The sequence below is a fragment of the Chironomus tepperi genome, unplaced genomic scaffold (genome assembly GCF_022539635.2).
Source record: "Chironomus tepperi strain 1889 unplaced genomic scaffold, CSIRO-AGI_Ctep_v1 contig_85, whole genome shotgun sequence".
Classification (NCBI taxonomy): Eukaryota; Metazoa; Arthropoda; class Insecta; order Diptera; family Chironomidae; genus Chironomus; species Chironomus tepperi.
This window is the reverse complement of record NW_027226207.1, coordinates 292,487-313,988: the sequence shown is the minus strand read 5'-3', so window position 1 is coordinate 313,988 and position 21,502 is coordinate 292,487. Positions and strand designations below refer to the sequence as shown.

Genomic DNA, 21,502 nt, shown 5'->3' with positions numbered 1-21,502 from the left:
GCTTGAAAGCGCTCGACGTAGTTCGTGGGTGATATTGCAGTCTTCATATTTAAAAAGTATTTTTCGTCTTTTTATGATGTTAAGTTTTTCACACTAGGTCTGGTATGTAGATCACTAGTGATCCACGGCTATGAACACTAGTGCACTGCGGCACACAGTTAGGACAACACTGAGTCTAACACAACAATCGAATGCTATCAAAATTAACAACAAATGACGTAAAAAGTTTGTTCTATCGATATCAATGAACCTAGTCGATTGTCCTTATCGTTTTGGAAGCTTGTTTTATTTTATCAATGCAATGTTAATTTATAGCTGAGGTCTTTTCGAGTGTATCAATATTGCGCTAGTGTTATTTTTATCAAAATATACTTTTTCCATAAAGTGCACATCAAAATGTTAAATTTTTGAGTGACATAAGACAAAATCACATGGTTTATAGTACTTTCGTTGTTAACAACTTATTGGTCGTATGATTCTATAGTTTGCTCTTAAAATTTCTTGAATAATTTGATAAACGGATTACGAAGTCATATATTATGAGATGAGAAGAGAACATATAATTAATTTTGCATCTAAATTTGAATAACTACTTGAAGAGAGATGAACAATTGCTATTTATCATCAAATAAGTTAAATTATCAAATTTATAAAAGTAATAAGACACAAAATATTACTGAGAGAAGTGACTTGGGAATAACAGAAGGTTGTAGAATACATCTGCAAATATGCAAGCTGTCTGCTGGAAAATATGATAAATATTTAAACATATGGAACATATTATATTTTTAAGCATACATAGCAGCTTACGATGGTTGAATTGAAAAATTGAAACACCGGTGTTGCTAAAAATGAAAATTAATGGAAAAATTTTCGCAATGGATTTCATCAAAATTCAAAGATTTATTTCGTCTTTCAAGAAAGCATTTTAAAATGTATTTAATTTAACCTTTCTTTTTACTTATACTATAATCTTCATTTTTTAAATTTCCTTTTTAAGTTCGAACGATATGAAAAACGCAATTTTGTACGCATGTTACTCGTTTAAATATGTTTTAATAATTTATAATGACAAATCTGTTATTCGAACTATTTTCTACATTGATTTTTAATCTATATTAATTTTCTTTAATTACTAAAATTTTATTTTAATTCACTTTTGATTCTCAAACATTAACTTTCAGTTTTCTCAAGATAAATTTTATCGTCATTTTTTCTCATTTTTCTTTTATATAAAAAACTTATTTGTGCAAAAATTTAGAAATATTTTGGAAATATTCATTTGCATATTTTCAACCAAAAAGACTTACTAAAATCTATATAAAAACATTTTTCATCTTTATTTCATTTATCTATGTTTAATCAACAGTACAGATTAGATTTCATTTGACAATATTCCAAGAAACATTCTCTTAACGACTAAAATACGTAAGTAATAATGTGGAATACTATGCAGGTATAGTTTTGGATTATATATTGAAAGAACTAATAAGAGTGACTGGAAAATTTATTGGATAAGATATTAAGATTTGCAATAAGTTTATGGATTGTGTGCTATATTGATAAATAAAGTTATTATTAAGTATATTCATTCTATAGATTAAATCACATTTATGTTGATCTAGAACAAATAAATATTTTTAAATATTATGCATTATTTGTGCTTATCAATTGCGTGCACTTGATGTAACTTTTATGTGCAATCAATTTTCAAGGTCAGCGTAGTTTACATCTTCACATGGTGAAGGTCATAATGGTGTTTTGTTTACAATTTGTGATTCATGGCATTTAAATAATGCTTTGAATACGAATTTGAGCAATCATTTAAAATTATTGAAAAATCAGGATAAATCTTGTATGAATGTCAAATCTATAATAATAAATTGCAGATGTCATAATTTAAATAAATTTTATTAGCACAAGCTTTGGCAATTCCGTTTATTCGGAATGTATGGAAGAGTAGATTTGTTTACCTTAAAATGCTTTTATCACTGATCTAAAATTTAATTTAAATTGATTTCAATTTCATGAGTAAATATTGCATAAAAATGTTTCCAGTCACTTATATTATTCTAATATCCAGAACTTTTATGGAATGTTTATTGTATCTTTTCATTATTTGAATTGTATTGGCTATGTATTTTTTTCTTTCAGGAATTGATACTCAACTGTATCAAAAGTACTTGGAAATAAGTGGAATAGAGTGTAATGTCATGTCATGATAAGTAAATTTTTCAGAAATCATTGTTAGGAAATTATTGCAAGTAACTAATTGTGCTTGAATTCTTAGAATTTAGAGTACTTTAGCGTTTCAAGTACCGGAAACTTATTGAAGTACCAATTTTTGGAATGTGACAATTCAGGATGTTCAACCAAATCGGACGGAATAAAAACCTTAACATATTTGTGGAAATGTAATCGTTTAATGAAATAATAAAAAACCAAGTGCAATAAAATAAGGCAGTACTTGCCGGAATAACGTAAACTTAAACGTCAAACTCTCGCTCTAAGTTCCAATGGACTTTCTTCTTATACTAGAAGCGATCTTTCGACGCTGCCGTATATTCCATTTCGGTCAAATTTTGGATTTCTTGGAGTTCTTGGAATTTTTCATGGTCGCGAATGTGTGCATAGTTAGCTGCCAGACACATTAAGTAATGTACTAAACTTAAAATTATTAAAAGGCATGAGAGACTTGCAAGGATGAACATAATTTCAGCCTTCTCCACTGCATCCTTACAAAATGCTTTCACTTCATATTCTTCACAAACTTTCATATCCTCTTCTCTTGCTTCGGCTGGGAATAAAAAGTCTAAAAACGAAAACACAAATAACATGAGTATATTCAAGCATGATTTGAAATCAATATGACATACTAAATTGTGTGAGATCAATACATGTTCGGTGAGTCTGCACTTCAACTTTTGAGCACATTTTCCAAAATAGTGTAAAGCAAAAAGTGACGATGCTCAAAAAGCACAAAATTATGATCCAAATTATTTTTAAGATGTATGTGATTGTCATGAATACAGCACAACTGATTCGACCGCCGACTCTTGAGCCCCATGCACGATATACTTTATGCCTCGTTGCTCCCGTTGCCAAACATCCAACAAATAATATCATGAAACCAATCGCAGCCATTGTTGCGGCAATTATAACGAAAATCATTTGTATTGCTTCAATCCATAAAAGTTTGAGATGAAAGACGACATCAAACATGATGACTGATAGTGATGCTCCTCGGTACATAGTTGCACAAAATATTCCTACACCAATTAGCAGCATTATTGTCGCTAGCAGTGTGGCAAATGGTATTCTTGTAAGACATGATTTACAGCAATCTCCTAAAATATTTGGATTCACCGAACAAAAGAATTAGAATCATGGTCAGGATTCATGGAAAAAATAAGGTGGTACAATTACAACAAAAGCTTGATTACTGAATGAGAATGAATGGTGTAAATGAATGTAAGTATTTAATAAAAGCATATAGAAGCTGATACGAAAACAACAAATAATACATCTAATTATTTTGTTTGCTGCTTCCAATTATTCGTTTTTTTGTGTGTACAGATAATATGAGATGTGCAAGAGTACAGATTTTTGGCGCATTTTTGCATGTGACTAAGTTGCATTTCGAGAATGCAATGAGCAATAAAAACTGGGCGTTACCATTAAGCTTGACAAAATATCAACTTAGCAGATAAACTTTTTAACTGACTGCTATCTAATCTTTCAGGCTTCATAGGTTGGTATTCAAACTTTTATTATATGAATCTGTCAAATGCAGGCAAAAATGCGCTTCAATCATGCGTTGAACGGTGATCACTTTGAGTAAATTTGTTTTGACTTTTTTTTTGTTTCACAAAATGATGTTTACTTAGTGCTTCACATATTTTGCATACAATTTCTTTGACATATGACTATATTTCACCTTCTGAATAGCTTTTAGCTGCATCTGAATATCGATCTATTGAATAATTTGATCGATATGGTCGAGGTCTGTTTAAAGTACTCCCATTATTATTATTAACATTTGAATTATTATTAAAATGAGCTCTCGTTAATGCACCATCGTCATCAAAATTTGTTTCCAATAAGAAATTGTCTCTTGGCTCTGAATTTCGATTTCTTGAAGACATTTTTCACTGTTTCAATTTGATCTATAACTTAAAAACTTAGAATTGAAATTTTGACGCGATTGAAATTTACAGTTGAACTAACTTGTTGATTCTCTCTTCTATGACTAATGGAATGTCCGAAGAATATTACGTAGATATCTTACACATACACTAATACACCTAATATTAACTCAGAATTCCAATGCGATTCACGTATTTCTCTTTTACACTTCGCTCTTTTTTTATTATGAAGGAAAAAATTATGTACACAATGAGAAACTTTTCGTTAATCTTTTTCTTGCTTGTTTGTGCTTGCCCTTTTTTATTTCTTATTTTTGTTTATGTGGAACAGTAAAGTGACAATTTATATTTCCATGCAATTTATCCGAATTAAAAGTCTTAATTGTGAATGGAGCATAAGAAAGTGAATGAGAAGAGTTTACTGGATGTTGTCCAAAAAATACGCCCAATCTCAATTGATCGAGAAATTTTTTTTACTTTGTTTCTTATCTTATCATAGTTTTAATTTTTATCATGGCAGGTGATAAGTACACAAACTAACGATTGCCTTACCCATTTTTAAAAATGATGATATTACTTTTTGTTTAGAAAATTATTAGAAAATTTGACTTTTCTTTCTACACCTCGATATCGAGTAAACAAAAAAATTTAATTTGACTTTTATTAGTATAAACTTTTCTATTGTTGCTGCACTTTAGATTATTCTTATTATTTAGATGCTAAATAACATAGCTAATCCTAATTTATGTCATTTTATCCTCACTAAATGTTGTAAATTTGAGACGATTAAATTTATGCTTTATTCAAGAGAAATTGCAAAATTAGCGTTTCTACTAGACCGCCATGTGATCATAATTTTAACGGTTTTCATTGAATCAACCGTTTTTAAAAATTCAAATGCGAACTATGATTTCATTGACTTGAAGTTGACGGCCTGATTTTATCGGCCGGCCAAAAACGGCGAGCGATAAAAACGGCGGGCCGATTGTTTTTTTAAAACGGCGGCCGATAAAAAACGGCGGCCGATAAAAACGGCGATCGATAAAAACGGCGAGCCGTTTATTTTTCAAAATGGCTTTTTAAAAGTTTCAAATTACGCATATATGTGATTAAAAATCAAACGAAATTCAAATTTTAATTATTTGTCGGCGGCCGATAAAAACGTAAAAACGGCGGGCCGTTTTACAGTGTTACTGAATCTTACTGGATCTTGTTTAGTCAATCAAAAGGATTTAGAGATCTTTGCTGGACAATAAAGAAATCGTTCCATCTAAAATAGGATAACAAGTGCAATAAATCCACACGAGAACATTGACTTTAAAAATGTTACGAAATTCGAAAAATATCAAGTCATCTCTAATATTACAACATTATAAAGCTAAGCATACACCAGCCGTACTAGAAAAAATTAGAGAACGACTAGAGAATGGACCTAGTTTTCAGGATTTTATTCAAAATCCAGAACATAGTCGTGAAGAATTGTCAAAGGAATTTGATGGGAAGTTAAGGAGAGAAAAGGGTGATAGAGAACGTTTACGTCTTCCTAAATGGCTAAAGACACCAATTCCTTTAGGTAAATATCAAATAAACCCTTTTAAATGTCATTAAAAAAGATCCAGTTAAAAAAAATTATTATTTTGTAGGAAAAAATTATGATAAAATTAAATCGCAATTAAGAGATCTGAAGTTATCCACCGTTTGTGAAGAAGCTAGATGTCCAAACATTGGAGAGTGCTGGGGTGGAGGAAAACATGGCACACAAACAGCCACTATAATGGTAAACAGTATACAACTATATAGGTCGATGTCAAGGTCAAACTGATTGTGAATTTTATTACTTGCTTACAGTTGATGGGAGATACGTGCACAAGAGGATGTAGATTTTGTTCCGTCAAGACAGCAAGAACTCCTCCACCATTAGATCCAAACGAGCCTGTAAATACTGCAACAGCAATTGCGTCTTGGGGTTTAGATTATATTGTCTTAACAAGTGTCGATCGAGATGATTTGAGTGATGGCGGTTCTAAGCATATTGCTGAAACAATAATGGAAATCAAAAAACGTAATCCCGTAATATTTGTCGAATGTCTTGCACCAGATTTTAGAGGAAATCGTGAATGTATTGAAAGAATTGCGTTATCAGGAGTCGATGTGTATGCTCACAATATAGAAACAGTCGAGAAATTGACACCATTTGTTAGAGATAGAAGAGCTGAATATCGTCAATCACTCAAATGTTTAGAAACAATCAAAGAAATCAATCCAAATTTAATCACAAAGTCGTCAATAATGCTTGGATTAGGGGAAACTGATGCAGAAGTAGAACAAACAATGAAGGATTTAAAAGCAGCTAAAGTCGATTGTGTCACACGTGAGTAATTGAAATTTTTGAGTTTTTAAGAATTGGCTGAATGGAAATTTCTTTCATTCTTCTAGTCGGTCAATATATGCAGCCAACAAAGAGACATTTAAGTGTGAACGAATATGTTACACCCGAAAAGTTTAAGCATTGGGAGAAACGCGGTGAAGAAATGGGATTTTTATATACGGCTTCTGGTCCACTAGTTCGAAGTTCCTATAAAGCAGGCGAATTTTTCATTACAAGTATATTGAAAAATAGACAAAATGCTGAGGCTAACAAAAAGGATTAAAACTTTCGTCACTAAAATAAATTAAACTTTTATTTTTCATCTGTCCTACTAAAATATTTGATTAAGCTTATATGGAATCAGATTTAGTTGTTGAAGAATCTTGTTGATATAGTGTGTAAATATCCAATTTTTACAGTCGTGTAAATATATTGCTCCATATTAATCAGCTTTTCTATATCATTTTCCATTAAATCGGTTAGTAATGATAATTCAGCACCAAGATGATTAATGGATGCTTTAACGATTAAATAAATCGTTATTGATAGCAGATTATCTGCAGAAAGCATGAATCCTATGTTTGACAATTTTTTCGAACAATTGTTGATAATTTCAAACGTATCTTTAATTATTTTCAGCATCTCAGATGGACCAAACTTTTGATTAAGCTTTTTAAAGCATTCAATAGCTTGATAAAATTGCTCATCTTCCAATAATGGAATCAAATTTGGTTCCACTTTTAATAATTGACGTAGTTCCTCATTACTTTTCTTTTCACAAGTTATTAAACGATGAGCATAAAGCTCATCTTGTCTAGAATTTTTACTTGCATACAATAGAAAGAAGCAGGAATAAATTTCATCATTGAGCAAAAGTTCATGCATAAAATTTAAAGGTGCTAATAGTTTACAATCGCCATCGTAAATATATTCATCATCAATTTCATTATCGTTTGATTCACAAGGTGGAAGATGGGGAAATAAGAGGCGAAATATACTGTAAATCTTTTTCATTAATGAAATCCACTCACTTGTTGCTATTTTGGACAAAATAGATATCGGTTTACTCCTCCAATTTCCATAGCATGCACAAAATACTTTTCTTATTTCATTTACAAGCAGGTAGAATGGATGATGAATATCGGCGATACTAACATTTAAATATTCCTTTAATTCCTCAATTGATTCTGAAGTAGTAAATGAGCTGTTGTAACATGATGGAACAAAATCGAAATCACTTGCTGATATCCTCGAATTTTTAGGAGCAGCAAGCGAACTAATTGAGTAGTCACTGAGTGTTCTTAATGAACTAGTCTCAAAGTCATCAGATGAAGCTGCTTTAATATAAAGCTCTGAATTTGATCGGGAAATTGAAGGAATAGCTAATTGATCTTGTTCTGATGGCACCATAAATTGCATGTCGTTATATTCGTTGTCATTAATGTCTTCTGTTACAAGCATAAAGTTTGTTTTCATGTCGTTCTCAAAACTTTTTCTTCTTGCTATGAACGAGGATATCCTATACCAGCGGTCTTGTAAAATTAATTTCTCAGGCCAAGTTGTTGCGAAAACTTCCTCGCACCAATTATCGAAAAATGTGGACCATTTTCGATCAGCTTTTATTTTCAGGTAATTTGATGAGCTACAAAAGAATTTGTTAATTAAACTTATTTTTTCAAAATTTATCATATTGCTTACTTTGGTGTTCTCAGGAAGATTTCATTCATTAGCATAGTTCCGTTGGAAATTTGAAATTTATCCCAAGTTCCAGTAAGAGTTCCTTTCAATACATTTCCTTTCATTTTCATGCTGCTATCATCTAGTTCCATAATTTCTTCAATTATTTCCGTTTCAGGAATATGATATTGACCAATACCATTCGCTCCATCAATTGTAAGTTCTCCAATGTAATAGGAACCATTAGGAAAAATCGCAAGACCATCTCCTGATAAATGATTATTAGCAAATAATCCTTCAAAATAAGATCCATCCATTGTTATTAATATTCCTGGCCCATGCCTTTTTCCATCTTGGAACATTCCAATATACTTATTGCCACTAACAGCATCATCCTCAATTCCATATCCATTTTTAACATTATTATTGAATTCACCATAATAAGTAACATCATCATGAGAAAAAACTCCATATCCATGAAACTTGTCATTCCGCAAAAATCCTTGATAAAATATAGGCTTCAGCTTTGACTTCCAAGTTCCAAATCCGTGTAATTTGCCATGCAAAAACTCTCCATGATATTTAAATGTTGTATCTTCGATTATACCATGACCACTAAGGTCACCGAGAACATTAGTTATACGACATCTATACAGTCGATTAATTGCTGGATTTTTAATATGACACAAATCAGTAAATTTCCCCTCAAACCACTTTCCATCAACTTCGAAGCTGGGAAATTTTGCATTTCGATCAGTAAACTTATAACAACCATAACGACTAATTGGAAGTGCTTGATTCACAGTGCTTGGATTCTTTCTTAACGAGTGCCATATACAATCACGAATATTTTTCTGCCAATCTGTTTTGTCTTGAGACGTAAGTGTATAAACTTTCATAACATTTTCTGGTGTTATAATTTTAAATGAGAATTTGTTTGAACTTGATGTGCTAAATGCTTGCAGCCATACTAAATTTATTGGAATGAATTCAGTGCGTGTCAAGGAGTAAGCAAGGTAGTCATTAAAAAGTATAAATCTTTGTTTTCCGAAAATTGTTGAACGGTCATGGTGTTTTAATGGCACAACCAGCGAATCCATAATGAATCTTCTCTCTTGGTGATGCAATTCATGCTTAATAGCTGAATCATTCAATGTCTGCCAAAATGTAAAAGTATCTTGTGCTTCATGAATCTTTTGTGGAACAATTACTTTTCTAAAATCTTCAATTATCTTCTTCCTCTCGACAGTCTGACGCTTTAACTCTTCAATTTCTTGATCGTGAATCGATATATTTGGGTTATTATTGTATAGATGAATATCATAAATTAAATCAAGTAATTTCTCATAAATCTCAAGACATACAAATGGCTTTTCCAACACAATTTTCACAATTTTTCGGTCAACACGCTTATCATAATGGTTGATTGAATAGTAGGAGATAATATCACAGAGTTGTTTCAAATAACGTTGATATTCACGCATAACTTCAGTAAAGTGAGCATTGACTATAGTACTTTCTAGTTTCTGCTCACAATCACTTTGTAGAAGGTCGATAGTCATGCGAAGATTAGCAATGGAAATGTACAAAATATTTTCAAAAAATTCCACTAATTTTCTGGTATCGTTGTCCATATTTCTAATATCCTTCATAAATTTTTGATAAACATTAATCATAGCACGGACATTCTTTTGTTCCTCATTTAAATACGTTAAAAGGAACATTGATATATTTTTCTGATTGACTAGAAGATTCTTGTTGTGACTGATTATATACGGAACACAATAAATTCCTTCATTATCTTCAATGTTTCCTGCATCATATTCGTACTTCAAATCACTTGCAAACTCCTCGTTATCATCGAAGGAACTTCCGTTTTTCCCAAGAATTTTAAATGAAAGATCGTTGAATAGTATTACAGTATTTGAAGTTGCAGTTGTTACAGCTAAAACATTTTTGGACATTTTTCCATTAATATCACTCTTAAATTCAACTGGTGAGCTTATGTCTTGAATTGATGTGTCAATTGATATCTGTTGATGATTATTAAATCCCCACAAAAATAATTTTCCATCTAAAGTAAGCGCAGCTGCATGATGACTTCCACAATGTATCTTATAGACACCAATATCTACGAGTTTTATTATCACAGCATAATCTTTACGTTTCATGTGATCACCGGAACCTAAAAGTCCTAAATTAGATTAGATCATTGTTATTTTGGAATTTAAGCGAATTTTAAGCAATAAAGGGGAATTAGCAGCAAGGGAATAGTTATTCAGAAATATATAGTACCTTTATTAATTGATCCAAAACTCCAAACTTGAGTTTTTAGTAAATCTCGTCCATCAAATCTGACCTTTTGCAGAAAATCCTTTTGATTAGCGTTCACATCATTTTGTGGACTTTGAGGTAAAATGAGAACTAACGCGAAATTATCGCCTGTGGCGACTTGTAAAGCTTTAATGCTTGAAAAACATTCTATTTTCTTTGGCTCATCACTGCATAACACATTTTCAAAATTTCCCATTCCAATCATTTCATGCTCATCACTAATCATTAACAATCCGTCTCCATTTCCCGCAATCTGTGTAATTTTATGTTCTACTTCTATTAAATCCCATCTATTATCATTAATTTGTTCAATATTTGTCTTGTAAACTTTGCCATCATTGTCAACAATGTAGAATAGAGGATAACTGTATGACGCATCAATTACATTATCTTTTAACCTTATCAGATTAGAAATATCATCTCTTTTAATCAGAATTAGGTAATTTTGAAGTGTCAATATTAAATTAATATTTCCACAATCAAACACTTTCAAAACGTGATGCTTCCATTCGATATTGACCTTCTTGTTTTCATAGTAGACGTTGCAAGACATTTTACATTGAAACTGAAAGCTATTGTTATTAAATATTTTTGAATTTCCATGAATATTAATGAAACTTACTTTTTGTTTAATTTCTACAGTATTTGGTGACTTTTACGACCTTTAACTATACAACCACATTGTTATGTTGCTCATCAATTGATTAAAACTAATTAATATTAGCTTGTTACGCGGGAACCGTCATAATTAATTAATTTCGTTCTATCGTTTTAAATTTTCACTTTTCAAATGTTTCCAAAATATCTTTGTTTTTGTTCTTGTTTGTCTGACTGTCCAAACTATTCAGAAACTAAATTGTTCATTTTATTTCATTTCAATCAGATTTTTGAATTCTCGAAATCCGTTTAAAACATTAAAACCTCTTTATAATGAACTTGCTCAGAATGTAGTCAGTAGTAGGAATTATTTGTAAACAAAAGCACGAGGTGTTATACTGTGTAAATCAAATAAATTTATTATTACGAGTTTCTGCTATAATTAAAAAAGAAATATGCCGAAAACAGCTGTAAGCAAAGGTTACTTATCATAATTAAATGAAATCTTTATAAATTTGTGTCAATTTCAGGGACTTTTTGTAAGAAATCCAAATTTCGTCGATCAAAAATCTGATGAAAGTGAAAATGGTGATGTTTTGGAAGAAAATGCACAATCAGATGACTCTGGAGTGTCTGAAGATATTAATGCTGGAAAAACCAAATCAAAGAAACGGAAAACTAAAGCAAAAGACGGAAACAAATCAAAAAAGCATAAAACTTCGGATGAAAAATTAACGGCTGAGGAAATTAACGAAATGAAGGAATCAGAGGAACTGTATCATTCAAATATGTTTAGAATGCAAATAGATGAGACGTTAAAAGAGATCAAGCTAAAGTTTTCTCAAGAAGAATTCATTAAAAAGTGGTTGACAACATTTAAAAAGTTCCTTAATAAGCTTCCAAATGAAGACATTTCTGGATTTTTTAAGCAAGATGACTATCCATTAAAAGCTAAACTCATAGATGATGATAAAAAGATCCAAATGACTTATCAATCTCCAAAAGATGCTTTTATGTACGGATCATATGCGTTGAGTACAAATATTGGTAATGATTCAGCTGTTGACATTCATTTGATCATACCTGATGAATCTTTTCAAAAGAGCGACTATTTGAATCACATTTTCATCCACAAGAAAGCGTTGTATCTTTCGTACATAGCAAAGAAGTTGAAAGAAAAAGGAACTTTAGGTGGAAATATTAAAGTTACTTGTTTGAAGAATGATCCGCTAAAGCCTGTCTTAATATTGGATGCTGAAGAGTTCCATATTTCAGTAACTGCTTCTATTTCCCAAGATTTTTTCAAATTGAATCGCTTTGTACCCATTACAAATAATATCAAATTGAAGGAAGTAGAAATATCTAAAACACCAACTCCACATTACAATTTCAATGTTCTTTATGATTGCACAATCGAGAGGAATCAAAAATTTCTATCAAACGAAATTGACAAGTTTGATAATGTAAAGAATGCGATCAAGCTTCTCAAAGTTTGGCTACATCAACGACAATTTGATGCTGGGTTCTATCCATTTAATGGATTTGTTGTCACCAACTATTTGATCCATTTAATAAAAATCAAGAAAATTTATCCCACAATGAGCTGCTATCAAATCGTGAGACTTTTTTGGAACCTTTTCGGTAACTCAAAACTGGATATTAATGGAATTTCATTATGTACCGAAAAAGATCTTCCAAATCAGGTGAGAATTTTCTTGTTTCCATTATTTAATTTCAATTTGATAAATTAAATCCTCTTTAATTTTAGCCATCAATTCAAGATTTTCATGAGTTTTATGATGTTGTAATGGTTGACAATTCAGGATATTGCAACATTTTATCATTCCTCTCAGTAGACTTATATCGAAAAATTCGTTATGAATGCCATAATGCTATCAAAGTTTTAGACAATAAATCAATCAACAGCTTTCAACAACTATTTTTGACAAAAATCCCTTACTTCCTACAATACGATCATTTCATGTCAATAAAATGGGATAGTAAAACTTTTGATAAAATTATCGAAAAGAGTGGATCATACGAAGATAAAGTCGATTATAGAGATATTCCTTATCCGCATGTAAGAAAGCTAATAATGAATGTTTTACGAAAAGGACTTGGTGAGCGAGTGATTTCGTTGATTCCTGTAACTCACAATCACAGCAATGACTTTAATATTGGACTAATTTTGAATCCAGAGCATGCATTTAATATTGTCGATAAAGGACCACAATCAAATCAACCTGAATCTGAAGAATTTAGAAAGTTTTGGGGAAATAAGTCAGAAATAAGAAGATTTAAGGACGGTTCAATCACAGAATCGATTCTTTGGTGCAGCGCCGATGCGCCAATTGCAGAAAAAAGAGCCATTTGTCAGAAAATTGTTACGTTCTTATTGAAACATCATTTTAATATCATTAGTGATAAGATTGTCTACAATGCCAAACAATTCGATATTGTTATTCGATCGATTTTCAACGAATTGGATGAAACAAATGAGGAAAGATCATTAGCTGCTATTCGAGCATTTGACGAAATGAGCAAGGAATTGAGAAATTTGAATGATCTTCCGCTAGAAATTGTGAGTGTTTTAGGAACGGATTCCGTTTTTAGATACACTGATGTGACTCCTCCTAATTCACTTGCTAAAGCCACAAATAGCGGCTTTATAAATAAACAATTGAAAGGAAAATTTCTTACACAAAAGACACTTAATGGAGTCATTCAATTAGCGCCATCAGGAAAATGGCCTGATAATATTGATGCAATGAAAAGAATTAAAGCTGCATTTTACATTGAAATATTTAAGAAAATGTCTACAAAATATCCATCAACAATAATTCAAGTAATGCCTGATTGTGTCGAAATCTTAAAGGATAAATTTGTGTTCAATCTTAAAATCGTACATCCAAAAGAGATAGCTTTATCAAAGGAAGAAATCTCGAAGAAGAACAGCTTAGTCAAATTTTATAAAGAGAATGAAGAAAGCATTCGATTAGAATTTGAAAATGTTCTTTTGCCGAAGATGAATAGTTTTCTGCACGGATTACATTGCAGATTTCCAAGTTATGGTCCAACAGTCGCAATTGCAAAACGTTGGCTATACTCTCAAATGATTGATTCATATTTGTGGCCTGATGAATGCACCGAATTATTAATTGCTGAAATGTTTCTTAAAAATCATCCATTAGAACCTAGTTGTCAACCACAAACTGGATTCTTAAGGTAAATTTTAATCTTGTTTTATTATAGACAATCTCATTTAAAAATTTTATATTTTTCAGATTCCTTCAACATTTATCAACTTCTTCCTTTGACAATGACATGGTTGTTGTGAATTTCAACGATGATATGGAACCAGAACAAATCGATGAGATCGAAGTGAACTTTAGAAAAAATCGAAAGAATTTTCCACCAATGTTCATAGTAACATCATGTGATTCACCTCATCAGTATGGTATTTGGAGTACACGTGCACCATCAATCTACATTTTAAAACGTGTTCAACTTCTTGCACAATGTTCAATACAAATTGTTGCAGAGAACTTCACAAAACTAAACATGAACGTTGTAAAAGATTTATTTACACCATCACTTGAAGGATACAATTTATTGATTCATTTGAATGATAAATATATAAGGAAAGTAGATATTGTACGTTACAACTACACAAATTTTAAGCCAATACAATTAGATCCAAAAATGGCAATTTCTGGAGGAATCGATTTCGTGGACCTTTTTCTAAAAGAACTTCGATCAGCATTCGATAACATCGCCTTCTTTTTCTATAACCCTATTGGCTCCAATAAAATCGCTGTTTTGTGGAAGCCATCAATCAAAGAAAGAAGAAAATTTGCAGCATCACATGTGAACATGTGTAGAGTTAATAATGAGAAATTGGAAGTAAATGTCGATGCAATCTTGAATGACATCCAAATCATTGGAAAGGGATTGATTGAATCTATAGAAATAATAGAGGATTAAAAATTGATAGATTAATTTTTTTTCTTGTAAATCAACCCCTAAAACTTATGCAAATATATAATGGAAGTACCTATCATATTTCATGATAGAAATAAAACTTTATTAAATTTGACTAAAATTCAGATGGCTATTAGTTCTTCTCTATTGCAGCAAGTTCTCATTTGTTTTCTAAGAACTAACCCAGATTGATTTTCTAATCAACAGTACGTTAATAATTGAGGGTCTTAGACCCGGCAAGAGTCAAATTTAGAGAGAAAGAATCTAGTCCAAATTGCTATTCTCTCTCGCTCATAAATAAACTGTATAAATATCAACAATTAAATTTAATTTGCACAATTGGAGGTATTACAGAGATTTATGAATTAAAAATAATTATAAATTTTTACTGCATGACATAAATCATTACAAAGTTCCAAAAATATTCATTGCACGTTGGGTATTCAAACAGGAGAATCTAGGAAAAGAAGTGAAGAAATTGAGCGGATACAACGTCAAGTCATTCAAATACACATGCTCACAACTGAAAATGAGAGTAATATTCAGTCAAACTGTGAATTGCACAAGGCACAGACGTATACAAAACATTTCGGGGTGTTGTAAGAAGGCCGCTGAAAAAAGAGAAAAAATTTATGAAAATTAGCAATTTTTAGGACAATTCTAATCAATTCTGAGTGCAAGTGATGTAGTAAAATGTTGCATTTAATTAATGCTATTGCCTAATGTTGTGCACGCAAGACTGATTCATTTTTAACAACGCGAAAACGCGATGAGCGAAAAAAAAATTCAATTGAAATACGAAAAAAGAGTGAAATAATGGCGGCTGAGTATTCGAATGCATACAAGGTAAATATTCATTGATATTACTTGATTAAGAGCTAAATTATGAATTTAAGGAGACAATTTTGTGCAACAAAAGTGAACTTCTTACGCCTCATTATCGCATTCTTATAATCAAATTAACGATGAGCATACACATAAATCGGTTCTAATTGTCGTCCATTTCTCTTTATACATCGTAATTCTACATACGAAATTGTGAAAAAGGAAGAAAAAAGTGAAAAAGAAAAGAATTTTTATTCATAAAATTTTATATGCCCGATGAAAATATATATACTGGAGGGAAAAATCAATATTCTGTATTTTTTCGGAGCATTGTTTTTCTCACTTTCAATGCTCACACACAAAGCAAAAAGGAGAAGGAAAAAAAAAATTGGTGTATGTATATTGTGTACACTCACACACGTATACAATGATAAGCGGCAACATTTGCACACATTTATTTTTTGGGAAATCCACAACACAAAAAATATGTATCCTTGCTACTTCTGCTCCTGTATATACATAAAATTTTCTCCTCATTCCCTGTTTTGCTTCTGCTGGCTGGTGCTTCTGCTGACTGACTCTTGATGCGGAGTAATGTTGCTGCATAAATGGCAATTCATACTGCTCTCTGTTTTCAGTTGTTATTTAATGTTGCTCACCATTGCCATCATTGTCACCAAGCATCAATTGCCAAACATAACAGAATGAAGGCGGCAGCAGTAGAAGCAATTCCAATGGTGAAAAGAAGTGAACAGAAAAAGGAAATAAAGTACGAGAACGTGGAAATAACGCAGAGAATTTTAAATGATTTTCAAAAAAAAAGAGGAAGTAAAAGAAAAATCAGAATTGCGTACGGATGTATGTGTGTGTATGTGTGTATGAAAAGGGCATATAGCATAAATTCGTATGGCGTTTGAAATAACAATAATCAGAGAAAAAGCTTTCGGATTTCAAGTTAATGGGGGAAAAAATTGAGAGAAAGAGAGGGCATAAATAACAAACAATATACGATAATCTTTACCTGTACCTTAATTCTTAGTGATATCTGCGATCACTATCAATATACAATGAAAATGAGATTGTTTGCACGAGGTAGGGTAAAAGGAAAAAAGTGTATCGCTCCAAGAGAACCGTAAAGAATAATAACAAAACATATAGTACAAATATTTTCTCCTACTCCTTACTAATACTAACAAGTATTCTTACTTATACACACATAATCGCATAATCAATGAAAAATAAGAAGCTACTTTGATTTAAGATTTATCTAAGCATCTAAGGGTATATAAATTTATATATGAATAACATAATTGAAGGCTATTGATATTTCTGTGTGTAGATATAAATATAAACTAGAAAATCGTTTGAATCTGCGTGGGATGAATCAATGTTGCTTCATCAATTATCGAATTCTATAACGAAAATATCAAAGCTTGCTAGGAAAAGCTTCTTATCCGTATTTACACAACTCGAGCAAAATGTCCATTGATTGAATGATTACACATTATATTTATATCTACTTATTGAAGGACCTTAATCCAACTTGTCATAGCTTTTAGATAGATTTGAGAAGGTTATCGAATAAACTCTACTTGTAATGATGTACATACTTACTACGTTGAATATCTCTAAGGTTTAAGCTTTATTCAACATGTGATCTAACAAGGAAATCTACTTATTGGCATTTTCGTATGTAATACAAAGGATTGATTACTTACTATTGAAAGTTCCTTATAATTTTTTAAATGGAATTTCGATGTAACAAGTGAATCAATATAATGGACGTAATTGCCTTTCAGTATTAATATTTCATTGAAATTTTCCCTTCTTAAATATTAATTGAGCTGGTCATATTCTATTGATCTGTTTACAGTAGCATTTAATCCTGAACAGACTGTTCATTATCCTTGAAAAAATGATAATAAAAAATGATTTGAGGACATTAGCGCTCTCTGAAATAAACAGTTTAATGATACTATAATTTTGGATATTAATGACGTGCTTAAGCTTGAAAACTTTCAATAATTTTCAACATGGGATTTCCATTATAAATCAATAAGAAACAATCATGAGCAATTTTCAACATAAATGTCTCTATACATACGTCCTAAATTGAATGAAATATTGAAATAAGAATATGAAGAAAATGTGGAGAATAAGAAATTATAAATAATCACGTGTCATTATCCTGCAGTGCTTAAGTAAATCACTTCTCGTACAAATTGTTTCAAATCTACAACCACTTTACATTCTCATCTCCTGTTACCTCCGTCATCATATATACAATATTACTTAAGAGCTCTGTAAGTAAAAAGGTTCTTAAATTAGCAGCAGTAGCAGAGGTGGCACTAGCCTTGTTATGGTTCACTGCTCATAATCAAAAAACCCCCGCTTCTTAATTCAATTCTTATATCCTTATAAGATATAATCCTTATATTCCTTTGAATTTCTTCTTGTTTACCAATCCCACGTACGGAAACGAGAAAGAAATTAGCAAAAAAGAAGTGAAGTGTTGACAGTAAACTTGCACCTTCCCATTTCAAATTACTTTACTCTACATCTCTCATGTACTTTTTTTTGTATATTTCGCTACAGATTTATTCTTATGTAAGTTGAAACGATATGGCACATACATGTATGAAATTTATTTCTTTTTTATCCCTCCATCTCTCTTACTCCTTTCTGATTCTTTTATTTTTTGTTCTGTTCTGTGCGCTTTGTTACATTCTTACTTATTTTCTGAGGAAAAATATATATATAAAATTTTTTTCTCTTCGATATTCTTTGATTTTTATGGGTCTATATGGTATATGCTTAACGAGAGAAGCGAAAATAGAAAAAAAAAAACCGAGGGGATGGAGGAGGATGAAGGCAGAAAAAAAGTGCTGCGTAACGCAAAAACTAAGAAATTCAACAGCAAGAAAAGTTGGAAAAATGATGGAATATTGTTAGGTTGAAAGGTGCTTGAAACGCATTCATGAAAATTCTTTTGATTATACTCAAATTGTAGTTTTCCTTTTTGAATGCCTAAATGATTTATGATGATACGCAGAACTTGGCATGGAATAGTTAAGCTTAGTGCACAATTCGTGCTTGCTTTGATCTCTGATTTGAACGGACACTCTCATGTCCTTAGTCAAGAACACGTTATTCTCAGATATCATTGATATTCAGTCAAAATGAACTTGTCGTACTCAGAGTTTCAAGGATGTAGTAAAACGAAAATGGTAATAAAACAGAGAAGAATGCGAGAAATAGAAAAAAGAAAAATAAAATCGTGTATAGCAGAACGAAAAATTGTTATAAATATGTATGAAAATTGAAAAATGTGAAAATAGCAAATTGGATGAAATATTTTTCACCAGAAGTAGGTCTGAAATCATGGGTTAGGAAAAATATTTTCTAGATGAGAATTAATTCAATTCATGTCTGAATATACATAGTAAAGGTTATTGTGTAGAACAAGCAAATGTTTGTGATAATCCTTAAATATTTAGTGATAATCAATATTCGTGTCAAAAACACGATTTAAGTATTTTGCTTCATAATGGATCATAAAAGTCATGTTGATTATGAAAAATTTTGTATTCAATGTACCCAAATATAATCGTGTGATAAAACTAGGTTGCGGATTTGCTAAAAATCGCTATTTTCGTTCAATCTATTCATGACCTATCAAACTTTTGATGATTGTCGCAATTTTTTGTCCTCCATTGCCATTTCTATTGCTAGACATATTTTTATATTTAATCTATTATTTATTCTGAAATTATGCAACTACATGACTTTCCAATTCCATTTCGGCAATCATCAGCATAAGTTTTATGTTCTCTACAGTCTTATCGTAATAATCGTTTATTCTTTCCGATTATGTTAATGAAAACTGACATTAAACATAAAGTTTAATATTTAATGAGCATACTTATAATCATGAGAACTCATCGGTTTGATTCCATAATGATGAGAATAAAGTTAATGGAAAAATTCCGATTTATTTTTTGAAACAAAATTGATGACATTTGACTCTTCTTTATACTTCACACCGCTCACTCAATTGGTCCATTTCTTCCCCTTTACTCAAAATTCCGCTGAATATTCATCATGATGAATGTTGATGATGAAATGCATCTTTCAAATTTAATTTTTCACACTTATTTTTATTTTTAAGACGGTGAAATTTAATATCTTTGTGACTTCAACAAGGTTTGTGAAATATCAACCGTATTAATATGATGGATTGAGGCAAATGGGTTTGAATGTAACCGATATTTTTTACTGTTCATTTTTTATTTCAACCCATAAATATTAAATTGTAAAATTTAAATTCCCATAAGATTCTCATAGTATAGTCAAGTTTTGTTCTCATCAATCCAGTCACATCTTTTCAAAAAGAACTATTCGCAATAAAATTTTCCTTCACTTTTTTCATTTTTTACACAAATTAATTTAATACAATTTCATTCGCCATTGTCATTACGCGGGGAATTACAAACGAAGAAATTGTAATAATTTCTTTTATGATGAGGATAATTAAATTTTAGATGATGATGAAAATGAGAGATAGAAAAAATGGAGCATGGATGAGGGGGGAATGATGGCAATAGAGAATGGAGAAGAAAAAGTGAAAAACTTCTTCTATTGCTGAGTTTTTATTCATTTAAGATTCTTTGACTTGCTCCTTATATAAATGAAGAAGAATTTTAACAACAGTCTGTTGGGTATAAGTGTATGTACGTATGAAAATCCAAAGTGATCGTGATATGACAAAAAAATTTTATTGCCATAATTAAATTTCTTTCGTTACATTTCTTGAACGTTGTAACTTGATGTTTCTTGCTTCTGTTAGAGTAGAAACTGAATAATTTTCACTCAGCTTAAAGAAAATTTGCTATAAAGATGAAAATATTCATAAGAAATTTTCTGTCATCCATCTTTTGACGTTGCCTCATGAAATTTTAATGACAAATAACAAATGATTCTTTTTGACATCGCAGTCGCGCCATAGATACAAATAAAAGAAATGAATTTTATATAAAAAGTATAATAAAATATTTGTTACAAGGGATACGGTTGCTTATTGTTGATCCACAGAGCGTACAAAATGAGTTGAAATTCGAACGCGGATATAATAATGATAATTAAAAAGGGGATTCTTATCTCAAAAGGAAGTGAAAGCACTTTGATTGTTATTGTTATTCTTTCCAAAAGAATAAAGAAAAACGCGGATTCTGTGGCACTTTACATTATTACTTTGAAGGGGTTAGAACAAGAGACTGTAAATTGATAATGAGAATTTTATTAATGGATATCGCTTTCATATCGACAATAAAGATGTCACAAAATTTCCATTACTAGTTCAATAGCTTAATTTAACTTTTATAAAAATTAGGGTGATGGAAGATAATTGAATTAATGAAAAATGATGTCTTCATGTCTAAATTAAATGTTTTCTTCAAACCTTTATATTTTGATAGTTGATTTAATAAAATAGACTGGCAGACTTATCAAAACTCTAACCCTTCTTTCTCTAAAGTTGTATAAGTACGTTAAAAAGGGGAGATTTATACCGCCCATG

At 30.9% G+C, this 21,502-nt stretch overlaps 5 protein-coding genes across 8 annotated transcripts in view; 3 read left to right on the top strand and 2 right to left on the bottom strand.

Moving 5' to 3' along the window:
* Nucleotides 1–881: 881 nt before the first annotated feature.
* M6 (neuronal membrane glycoprotein M6) lies at nucleotides 882–4,984 on the bottom strand. Of its 2 annotated transcripts, XM_070635077.1 has the most exons (4): nucleotides 4,228–4,984; nucleotides 3,938–4,172; nucleotides 2,877–3,347; nucleotides 882–2,812 (listed from the first exon to the last, which is right to left on the bottom strand). In XM_070635077.1, exons 2-4 carry the CDS (start codon nucleotides 4,143–4,145, stop codon nucleotides 2,535–2,537), a joined length of 957 nt encoding a protein of 318 aa, XP_070491178.1. In that variant the 5' UTR covers nucleotides 4,146–4,172; nucleotides 4,228–4,984; the 3' UTR covers nucleotides 882–2,534. The 2 variants fall into 2 exon arrangements, with proteins under 2 accessions (XP_070491178.1, XP_070491179.1); XM_070635078.1 differs by lacking the exon at nucleotides 3,938–4,172 and having other exon boundaries at nucleotides 4,698–4,979.
* A 375-nt stretch (nucleotides 4,985–5,359) lies between these two features.
* Nucleotides 5,360–7,086, top strand: Las (lipoyl synthase, mitochondrial). The gene is made up of 4 exons (XM_070634073.1): nucleotides 5,360–5,718; nucleotides 5,789–5,922; nucleotides 5,994–6,516; nucleotides 6,582–7,086. The coding sequence occupies exons 1-4, from the start codon at nucleotides 5,469–5,471 to the stop codon at nucleotides 6,794–6,796; spliced, it is 1,122 nt and encodes a 373-aa protein (XP_070490174.1). The 5' UTR covers nucleotides 5,360–5,468; the 3' UTR covers nucleotides 6,797–7,086.
* Als2 (Amyotrophic lateral sclerosis 2) lies at nucleotides 5,368–11,363 on the bottom strand. Of its 2 annotated transcripts, none has more exons than XM_070634070.1 (4): nucleotides 11,147–11,363; nucleotides 10,486–11,089; nucleotides 8,212–10,384; nucleotides 5,368–8,155 (listed from the first exon to the last, which is right to left on the bottom strand). In XM_070634070.1, exons 2-4 carry the CDS (start codon nucleotides 11,075–11,077, stop codon nucleotides 6,880–6,882), a joined length of 4,041 nt encoding a protein of 1,346 aa, XP_070490171.1. In that variant the 5' UTR covers nucleotides 11,078–11,089; nucleotides 11,147–11,363; the 3' UTR covers nucleotides 5,368–6,879. The 2 variants fall into 2 exon arrangements, with proteins under 2 accessions (XP_070490171.1, XP_070490172.1); XM_070634071.1 differs by having other exon boundaries at nucleotides 8,212–10,375.
* Nucleotides 11,364–11,432: 69 nt separating this feature from the next.
* Nucleotides 11,433–15,223, top strand: Mat89Ba (nucleolar protein 6 Mat89Ba). Its single transcript, XM_070634072.1, has 4 exons — nucleotides 11,433–11,591; nucleotides 11,652–12,824; nucleotides 12,890–14,346; nucleotides 14,406–15,223. The coding sequence occupies exons 1-4, from the start codon at nucleotides 11,577–11,579 to the stop codon at nucleotides 15,103–15,105; spliced, it is 3,345 nt and encodes a 1,114-aa protein (XP_070490173.1). The 5' UTR covers nucleotides 11,433–11,576; the 3' UTR covers nucleotides 15,106–15,223.
* A 440-nt stretch (nucleotides 15,224–15,663) lies between these two features.
* Nucleotides 15,664–21,502, top strand: part of LOC139086608 (uncharacterized) — a 44,614-nt gene continuing 38,775 nt past the window's right edge. For both annotated transcript variants that reach the window (XM_070635118.1, XM_070635119.1), the window contains exon 1: nucleotides 15,664–15,948. In XM_070635118.1, coding sequence (XP_070491219.1) covers nucleotides 15,919–15,948 — 30 coding nt within the window. In that variant the 5' untranslated portion in view covers nucleotides 15,664–15,918. The remainder of the gene's footprint in view (nucleotides 15,949–21,502) is intronic.